The following is a 10761-nucleotide window of genomic DNA, read 5'->3' as shown; positions in this document are numbered from 1 at the left end:
CTGTCACTCGCTCCCTGAGCGCTGCTCACTCTGCATGCTCTCTGCTCTGAGTCTGTGAGTATCCATAGCAACGGCTCTACTTGGGCAGCCTTGCTCAGTGAAAAGATGTGAGAGAGCAGTCAGCGGCTGTTAGCTACTTTTCATCAATCTAAACCCTCCTGTCTTATATTTGACGAGGTTAAAGCACTTCTGATACCATGTTATGGTTTTAGTCAGCTGTGAATGTAATGCTCAGCAGAGCACGAGCCTCAAAATATTAATGATCAATTTATGGTTACCCAAGCCCTGTCCGTACCCTAGTTATTGATTAAAAAACAGGCCCTACCCAACCCTAACTCGTTGTATAATGTTGGGGCCTGTCGGGCTTGGGTCGGGTATCAGAACTCTTCTACATAGGGGAACATGGCCAAACAAAAACTCAGTCTCAACTTACTGTTAAGAGTTAGAAAAGTAGAATACACAAGGTTCCATTTAGAAATTTAGATTTCTAGGTAAGTTAGTCCAGCCAGCTATCTAAACCTTGTAGTAATCATCACCAAATTACCATCCGGGCGCACAGGGCATGTGCTCAGGGGCCCTGAGCTCCAAGGGCCTTTTGTTAGTCACTGTCACTCAGATAGAAGTTGAACATGGCATAAGTTGTGATAAAATGTGAAGATTTGCAGGAAATCAGCTTTAAAACTGCAAAAAGGCTAAAGGTGGCACTGACAATAGGCCTGTAAGAAAAGCTTGTAACCTAGGCTAAAAGGACTCCAGTCACATGCAAGTTACAAGCTGTTGCTTGGGGAAAATTACAAACTTCTCTGAGAGGTATGGTAAGGGTTACTTGTGCAAAGCATGGAAGGGTTAGGCCTATGCTACGTTGCTAAGTGGCAGATGTATGACCTGTCATAACAGCTTTGATTATGAATTTGCTCAATATTTGTGAAGCATCTATGTTGGTATTTCAAAGGGTTTATAAAGGCATCAATCATGGAGATATTTTGTACTAATTAAAAACGTTATAATTGTCTTATGTGTCACAACCATAGAGATCACTATTACTAGTTTTTTACTGGTAGTCTAATTCCTAATTCTATGGTCTGAACATCAAAGTGGCGCTATTGTTTGTATGGTCAGACAATAATCACTAGATGGCGCCAACAGACAAATTACTAGGCCTATATACACAACATGACCAAAAGTATGTGGATGACCTACTCGTCGAACATTTCATTCAAAAATCATCGGCATTAATATAGAGTTGCTCCCTCTTTGCTGCTATAACAGCCTCCACATTTCTGCGAAGGCTTTCCACTAGATGTTGGAACATTGCTGCGGGGACTTGCTTCCATTGAGCCACACAAGCATTAGTGAGGTCAGGCACTGATGTTGGGCGATTAGGCCTGGCTCGCAGTCGGCATTCTAATTCATCCCAAAGGTTTTCAACGGGGTTGAGGTCAGGGCTCTGTGCAGGCCAGTCAAGTTCTTCCACACCGATCTCAACAAACCATTTCTGTATGGACCTCGCTTTGTGCACGGGGGCGTTGTCATGTACACTACGTCGTCATTGTAAATAATGTGTTCTTAACGGATCTGCCTAGCTAAGTAAAGGTTAAATAAATAAAAAATTATGCTGAAACAGAAAAGGGCCTTCCCCAAACTGTTACCACAAAGTTGGAAGCACTGAATTGTCTAGAATGTCATTGTATGCTGTAGCGTTAAGATTTCCCTTTACTGGAACTAAGGAGCCTAGCCCGGAACATGAAAAACTGCCCCAGACTATTATTTATCATCCACCAAACTTTACAGTTGGCACTATGCATTGGGGCAGATAGCGTTCTCCTGGCATTCGCCAAACCCAGATTCCTCCTTCAGACTGGCAGATGGTGAAGCTCCAGAGAATGCGTTTCCACTGCTCCAGAGTCCAATTGTGGCGAGCTTTATACCACTCCAGCCAACGCTTGGCATTGTGCATGGTAAACTTAGACTTGTGTGCAGCTGCTCGGCCATGGAAACCCATTTCATGAAGCTCCCGATGAACAGTTCTTGTGCTGAAGTTGCTTCCAGAGGCAGTTTGGAACTCGGTAGTGAGTGTTGCAACCGACGACAGACGATTTTTACACGTTTCGGCAGTACCGTTCCGTGAGCTTGTGTGGCCTACCACTTTACAGCTGAGCCGTTGTTGCACTTAGAAGTTTCCATTTCACAATAACAGGACATACAGTTGACCGAGGCAGCTCTAGTAAGGCAGAGATTTGATGAACTGACTTGTTGGAAAGGTAGCATCATGTGACAATGCCACGTTAAAAGTCACTGAGCTTTTCAGTAAGACCATTCTACTGCCTGTGTTTGTATATGGAGATTGCATGGCTATGTGCTCGATTTTATACACCTGTCAGCAACGGGAGTGGCTGAAATAGCCGAATCCACTCATTTGAAGGGGTGCACTTTTGTATATATAGTGTATAATAGTGGTAGGCTATTAAACGTTTTTTATAGTCAAGACCTATAATTTGACTTTCTCATAATGCCCTGTCAAATGTCCGTAAATTGGCAAAGGCTTTGGCAGAGTCAATCACAATTTGTAACTCCATCACAATATATCCATCCAAACCATACTCAACATTTAAATCACCTGTGGAATCATTTTAGGTGTTCTTTGATTTTTAAACCCTGTCTGTGTGAATGTGTGGTTTATTTGGGATGCTCCGTCTACTATTCACATGACAACCATATAGCCTAGAGTAGCCTATAGTTGCAAAAAAAAACTAAATTAAGCTTAAAAAGCATGTGCTTTTGGATGGGAATTGGGAAGATACAGTTGATAAACCCTACAGCTTGAACGCTGGCCCTTTAAATCCACCTGTTGGGGCGCCAGACTCTGCGCCTTCGGTGTGGTGGAGCTATAGGTTAACTGTGGTTTGAGGACGCTGTTTATTATGCCTAGTGCCAGGATTGTTGGGGAGATACCCTCACATAGTAGCCGACAAGATTATCTTTAGTCACTGTATGGATAACATTTACCTGTCAAAAGCAGTATTCCTATCCTGGATGCTTTTGTGCATAATTTGGATCTCTTGATATCAATTTCAAGACATCGCTTGGACTTTGCTATTGTGTAACAATGTCTGTCCGTTTTCACCATATCGAGTCCACTGGTCTCATTTCCAATTAAAACATTTGGCGGCAACACGTTTGGACTTCAAAGTGAGACCGCGGACGAGCGTTTCGTTGGACGTTCTGCAACAATTTGTTGCAACATTCAGGGCAAAGTGATGGTGTCGTTATCACTTCGGTTTGCCATGGCAACATAATCCTTTTAAAAAAATAATTCAGCCGAGTTCTCTTTTGGGTGATATTTCTCGTGGTGTTCAATTATGTTCACTTTCGCTGCCTTCTGCTATATGCTGTCGCTGGTCCTCTGTGCTTCTCTGATCTTCTTTGCGATATGGCATGTAAGTGGAGTTTTTATTGCTATATTATTATGATTTGTGTTATGAGCTTAAAAAAATACATTCACAGCCTTTTTTGGGATTTTGAATGGTTATGGATAATATTGCGTAATAGTGCGTAGGCTAATGTATGTATTTACCTGCTCACATCCCCAGTGCCTTGCTCAAGATAATCAATACGTATTTTGATGTTTCGAAAGGTGCAGTTTCAATGCCCAACCTTCCTTTGTAAACCCACCAGCTCTAACGGGCAGAGGGAAGAAAATCCCAAAATGGACAGGTGTGCACCTATATCTCGGACGTTCAGCCCAACACAGAATTCTTTGCTTGCATTTTCATTTCATTCTACTACATGATGGTCATATCGGTTTTATTTTGTTATTGCACATTTGGTTAAATATAGTTTTATCAAAAGGTTTTACAATAATTAGCTTGACTCGGGCATTACGCACCGCTCTGGAATTTTGGGGAAATCTGTTGGAGACGTTGGACACGCTGTTCTAGCCCACTGAGACAAATTCCCTCCCTCATATTTGTATCTGTTTGTTATTGTCTTTGTTAAAATCCCTGCAATACAGAAACTCCAATATGAATGCATTACAATATTTTAATAATCGAAATATTTACTCTCAAAGCCTTCGCGCCCTCCTGCGGCGTTTTATGTGACGGCAGATTTGGGTCAGGTCGCAATGCCCTTGGCCCCCGTCGTGCCTTTGCATAGCAACAGACCTGAGATTGAAGAGCTTCAGGTGTTCTACTGAGCCCCAGCAATTACAGGAGGAGGCATGGCATCTGTCTGTCTGTCAGGCCCATGTAGGACGACAGAGCAGTGGACAAATCCCATCTCGCATATAATGAGACTGTCTGCAACTCACGATTTGAAGAACACATTACAGTTATACAGCTTATACCTAGAACATTATTCTCCCACATAGCTGTTTTCATTATGTTTATATCACTGTTATATACTGTATTGTGGTCATTTAACACAGTGTTATCCAAAGTGACTTTGCAACTAATACACATTTTCAATGTATTCCGGCCATGCGGGAATCAGACCCACAAACGTGGTCTCTTAAAGCACCATGGTCCAAACCAAACTGAGACATATGGGAACCAGAATGCTGATGATGGCAGGGTAGAGATATCTCGAGCAAGCCTGATTCTCATTCACCATCACGGGCATAAAGCTACAGACAAAGCTATAGTATTCACTGTACAGTAAGTGAGCATAATGGGAATAGCCTGTTATGTAGTCTACTATCACATTTATAGAGAAAAAAAAGGGTTTATATGACCAGCCCTTTTCACATTACAGCATGGCTGTCATCTAGACACCATCGAAGGGATTGCAATACATGGTCCCATGCAGTTTGACAGTGAAATGTGCCCATACATGCTGCAGTGTGAAACAATATTTTTTAACTGTCTGTCATCTAATTGTCCTGCCCGTTATCTTCTCCCTCTACTTGACAGATTTACTATAGTTCTGCTTGTTTTTAAGTGGACCTGACAGGTTTAACATGGCCTACACATCCTCCTCTCTCCTCTCCTGACATGCTCTGAACTCCTCTGTCTGAGCGCTCATATTTACAGAGGGAAAGGTACTCAGAAGGAAGGACGTTTGGAATATCAGAACATGTCTTGTCATTAATCACTGCCTGTTAACAAGCAGCCTCATCTCTCACAGGACATGTACTATACTGGGGGATGACTGATGAGAACCCTGTCAGACACGACATTGACTGATGTCCATGATTTGTTGAGATGTCGTGTCCAAGAAACCATCATTTCAGTCTCAGTGATGACGCTTCTTCACAAGTCCAGACCACACATAACATTTTTACGTTAGTGCCAAAGACAAGCTGACGTTCAGTCGTCAAGTTCTTTGAATGATCTGAAACCCTTGACTCTATGTACTTTAACGTGTTGTAACGGATGCACTGTAGATGAATCCTAATCGATTAATTCATGGCAAACTAGCTCAAGGTTGATCAACGCTCCTACAAGTCACTCCTCACTGGTTAGTTAGCTAGGTTCTGTCCAGATTGAAATATCATTAGTCAATCATGTGATCCCAGTTACACCATCACTACTGGGACTGCTTGTAACAGATTAGAGGGTGTTTTAATTAACATACAAGGTTAACTGTGTTCTCCTAAACTCCACACTGCTCCAAAACGCACAGACACAAAATGGTTGTGATTTCCCTCGGTGTACCAGAGCCCCTAATGTAGAGCTGGGTGACAATAAACCGAAAATGATCGATCCCGATCATTTATCGAGGACAATTTACTGATATCGATAATAACGAAAAGTAACCTTTACTAGAATGTGAAGTTTGAAATGAAACGGGCCAATAATAGCCACAACATGGTAGTAGTAGTAGTAGTAGTAGTAGTAGTTTTAAGAGTGGTATAAAAAAGTAAATGATGCACATTAATGTTATAAACGTATCGTTCAATTGATTGCTATCATGATTATTCAGACAATTTATTTTTGTCCATGTCATCCAAGTCTGTCATGATGTAGTATGAGTGTCCATTAACAGGTCCATGTGAACGGCTCTTGTGGAACCAGTAAATTATGGGAACCCACCCCCACCCCGTACCCATATGATGTGTTAAGCCCCATTGGCGAAGAGGGTATATGTTAAGTTAACATCATTCAATCTCATGGTGGCCATATGTTGTTTTTGTTTTTCTGACATTTAATGGATGCCGGTTCGTAAGCGTAGGTGGGAACTGTGAAGGAGTCATATGTATTAGTGGTTTCCCTCCTGCTGATTCAATGTGTGCCTCATACTGGAGCCTCTAGCAAGTACAGGACATTCACAAGTCTAACGAACCCTCACACGGACTCCTCCACTCAATGCTACTGGCCTCTGAGCATGGTGTTACGTGGGAAGGACATATTGCTTATAATTTCGATCTATGTGCAGTATAATAACATTTATCTTAATCTTGCAGGCTGTGAGTGTACAAAACATTAGGGTCATTCTCATGAAACCATTAAAAACCATGGCAGTAATGATTTTAAATTTTAAAAAAACATGTCATTTAGTAATGTAACAAAATATTATAATAGAGATTGTAGTGTTCTCTACCTTGCACAAACAGTCATTTCAATTTAGGAATGAATTATTTTTGTATTTTATTGCATTTTCTGCTGAAATTCTCATTACCTCAACACATCCAGCTCAGTCTGAAGTCAGAAGTTTACATACACCTTAGCCAAATACATTTAAACTCAGTTTTTCACAATTCCTGACATTTAATCCTAGTAAAAAGTCCCTGTCTTAGGTCAGTTAGGATCACCACTTTATTTTAAGAATGTGAAATATCAGAATAATAGTAGAGAGATTGATTTATTTCAGCTTTTATTTATTTCATCACATTGCCAGTAGGTCAGAAGTTTACATACACTCAATTAGTATTTGGTAGCATTGCCTTTAAATGGTTTAACTTGGGTCAAACGTTTCGGGTAGACTTCCACAAGCTTCCCACAATAAGTTGGGTGAATTTTGGCCCATTCCTCCTGACAGAGCTGGTGGAACTGAGTCAGGTTTGTAGGCCTCCTTGCTCGCACAGGCTTCTTCAGTTCTCCTCTCAAATTTTCTATGGGACTGAGGTCAGGACTTTGTGATGACCACTCCAATACCTTGACTTTGTTGTCCTTAAGCCATTTTGCCACAACTTTGGAAGTATGCAAAGTAGATGTCCTAACCGACTTGCCAAAACTATAGTTTGTTAACACGAAATGTGTGGAGTGGTTGAAAACAAGTTTTAATGACTCCAACCTAAGTGTATGTAAACATCCAACTTCAACTTCAAATTTGTAATTTAAACAGAGTCACATGAAAAATATTCAGAAAAAAATGTTCTTCTAGATGTTTTCAAATGACAGAAAAATTATTAACTGAATATACATGTATAATAATGATGAAAATAGTGGAAAAATTAAGTGCCCATGACTGATGTTCTCATCCTCTGCAACATTATTGAAGGACTGTCAACACACACAGATAATTTTAAATAAAGTTTGAATTTGAATGAAGCAACACATCTGCCAGTAACTTCAAGATGGCTACCAGGTAAGCAGGTCTCTTTATATTTCTCCAGTTAAAAGTTAAACATTCTCTCGTCAGACTGCGTACATGACAGTATTGACTATCATTATCAATACAGGTCGTTTTTCACATTTATAAAATGTTAGATTTAAACATGAAAATATACTTCATTAATGTCTATGTACATTGAGTAAAAATTTGCTTAGTGATCATGTCTTCTCTATTGATCATGTCTTCTCTATTGATCATGTCTTCTCTATTGTTAGCAAAACATGCTAAGGTTCCTCATCCTCCGCAACACCATTCTGACTTACCGCTGCAATGTAAGGCCAGTTGCAGTAGAGAGAACTTCTGTTTCGGTAATGAGAAATTAATCATAGACTATATTTATTTTTTTCAATTTAAAGTTTTATTAAGTTTTCTTGTTTTTCAATCAACCAACAAAACACATTCCACATTCACAGATGTGACAGGCTTAAAAAAATAAAAAGTCAAAAAATATAATAGTACATTATAAAAAATTAAAATGAAAGATTAAGAAAAATAAGTGTTTTTATTTTTATTTGACTTTATCTATCTATACATACACACACACACACACATACATACATACATACATACATACATACATACATACATACATACATACATACATACATACATACATACATACATGCTCAAAAACAAAATTCAAATAAAAACACACAAAAAAAACATATATAACACTTGCAGCACTATCAAGGTTCTTATCAGCTATTTCTGGCATTCGCTGAGACGACGGGCCAATAATTCGTTTTTAGGTTTTACAGTACCTTACACAACATGTATCTGCGCATTTCCCTAGTCACCCCGTTCACTCTGTCCAGTTTGAAATATAGTTGAGTAGTGGAGACCAGAGTCTATCAAACTTGGGCTGTCTCTTGTGGAGGTCATAAGTGAGCTTTTCAAGAGGGAGAAAGTCAACAATCTGGTCAATCCACATTTTAAATGTAGGAGGGGTATTCGAGGCCCACAATAGAAGAATACATTTCTAAGCAAAGTATGTAATAGTCATAAGCAAATTTTCTCTGTCAGGATCAAGAACAAAGTCCTGCTGGGCATTAAGAAGATAGATACACGGGGTCATATCAAACTGTACCTCTAGTATTTTCTGTGCAGCAGTATGTATAGATTGCCAGAATCTGGCAATCTCTCTACAGCTCCAAAATACATGCATATAGGTTCCACTTTCAGAGGTACATCTTTTACAGTTAGGAGACATATCTGGTTTCATTCTATGGAGTCTCAAAGGAGTATAATACAATTTGTACAAACATTTGTAATTAGATTCTTTCATTTTTACATTGGTAGAGGAGCAGTATACCCTGTCGCAAACTTCCGCCCATAACTCATCACTGATAGTCAGACCAAGGTCCTTTTCCCAGATTATTTTCAAAGGAGTAAAGGAGGAGCCTCCTTTCTCAGAAAGGAGTCTACAGATGTAAGATATTTTGCCTTTAATGGATTTTGCTGTGGCAAGAAGGGTTTTAACTTCATTCAACTGAGTTCTAAACCTCCTCTTGGAGGTAAATGAGGAAATTACATGTCTAATTTGAAGATATTTTAAAAAAATGGATCTTGGCACATCGAATTCACTGCAGAGCTCTTGAAAGGATTTCAGTGTAGTGGTTTTCTGATGAAATAGGTCTGAAAAGGTCCTTATTCCCAGAGTATGCCAAAGATTAAAGTTGGCATCCCTCGGGGCTTTTGGCAAGTCTGGGTTGCCTACTATAGGCGAGTGAGAACATATTTGGGAGGAAATGCCGACTATATTTTTAAATATACATAATGAACTATTTATTTAAATATTATTTACTAACTGTTGATATTTTGATTTATGTCCTGTTTAATTGCAGACAGTCAGCAAGTGACAAAAAGAAAGCTTTAACAAAGGTTGACAAAATTCAGAGAAAAAGTTGACACCAACCCAGAACTGCTGGAAGAGTACAGAAGGAAGGAGAGAGAGAGGTTAGGGGTTGGAGAGGATACAGCAATAGTAATTAGCATATATATATATGCTAATTATATATATGAACAAAAAAAAATGGATCCCACAGCAGCAGTGAGGTCTCTTCGACACTGCACGGTACTGTCTTTCCAAGCTAGTCGGGAGACTTCCAGTTTGGTGTAGCGCCATTTCCGTTCCAATTTTGTGGAAGCTTGCTTCAGGGCTCGGGCATTTTCTGTATACCAGGGAGCTAGTTTCTTGTAGTGACGATGTAGTGATGATGACATGTGCTGTTCTAATGTTTTTGTATGTGTTGTTTTTATGTGTTCCCTGTTTTTAGTCTATGTATGTTATGTACTTTTGAAGCACTGCAAAATTAAATTGATTGCACTTGAACCCATGATTGTGCCAATATTATCTCATTTATTTTCTACATTACATTTTATAATGTTTTTAACCATACCTCAGTCTTTGTATACCAAAATCATTGACCTAATTTCAGAAACCTATGTGTCATTACCACAACAGGTGTTCATTTAATGTTAATTTGATGAATGTGAAAAATAGTAATTTTCTTTTAAATGCATGTGCAGAATCTATATGTTCCGTTCTTTCAGGCTTGCCACATCATTTTGAAAATCTGTCAGGTTTCAATTAAATATCCAAAATATTAGGTTGTAGATTGCAGAAGGTGTTGCGGTAATGAGAGAAATCAGTCAAAATCAAATAAAAATGTTAATTTAAAAATATAGGGTTTCAAGTGCACATGAGCGTTAATAATACATTTTTTTTTACATTTGAAAATGTATTAGCTTTCATAATGGTCTTCACGTTTTCAGACCGTTGCGGTAATGAGATTTTAAGGATTTGTTTTGGAAAATATGTTCAAAAAGGTGTTCAATTGTCAGTAAATGTTTTTAAATGAATGCTCACAAACACTACAGACCTTATTAATGCCGAAAAGGAAATTTTAAAGTCTTTTTAAAGATTTCATGTTTGAAATCTTTGAAACCAAGATTTCGGGGGAATCACCCATTGAGAACACCTTCCTAATATTGAGTTGCACTCCCCCCCCAGATCAGCCTCAGTTCGTCGGGGCATGGATTCCACAGGAATGCTTGCCCATATTGACTCCAATGCTTCCCACAGTTGCATTAAGTTGCTGGATATCCTTTGGGTGGTGGACCATTCTTGATACACACAAGAAACTGAGAGTGAAAAACCCAGCAGCGTTGCAGTTCTTGACTCAGACCTGTGCGCCTGACACCTAC

General features: G+C 39.3%; 1 protein-coding gene across 2 annotated transcripts in view; it reads left to right on the top strand.

Annotated features, from left to right (window-relative positions):
• Positions 1-3291: 3291 nt before the first annotated feature.
• LOC135557206 (protein cornichon homolog 3-like) overlaps positions 3292-10761 on the top strand; it is a 55015-nt gene continuing 47545 nt past the window's right edge. For both annotated transcript variants that reach the window (XM_064990410.1, XM_064990409.1), the window contains exon 1: positions 3292-3437. In XM_064990410.1, the coding sequence (XP_064846482.1) occupies positions 3360-3437 (78 nt within the window). In that variant the 5' untranslated portion in view covers positions 3292-3359. The remainder of the gene's footprint in view (positions 3438-10761) is intronic.

Source organism: Oncorhynchus masou, chromosome 16 (assembly GCF_036934945.1).
Source record: "Oncorhynchus masou masou isolate Uvic2021 chromosome 16, UVic_Omas_1.1, whole genome shotgun sequence".
Lineage (NCBI taxonomy): Eukaryota > Metazoa > Chordata > Actinopteri > Salmoniformes > Salmonidae > Oncorhynchus > Oncorhynchus masou.
This window is presented reverse-complemented; position numbering and strand designations above follow the sequence as displayed.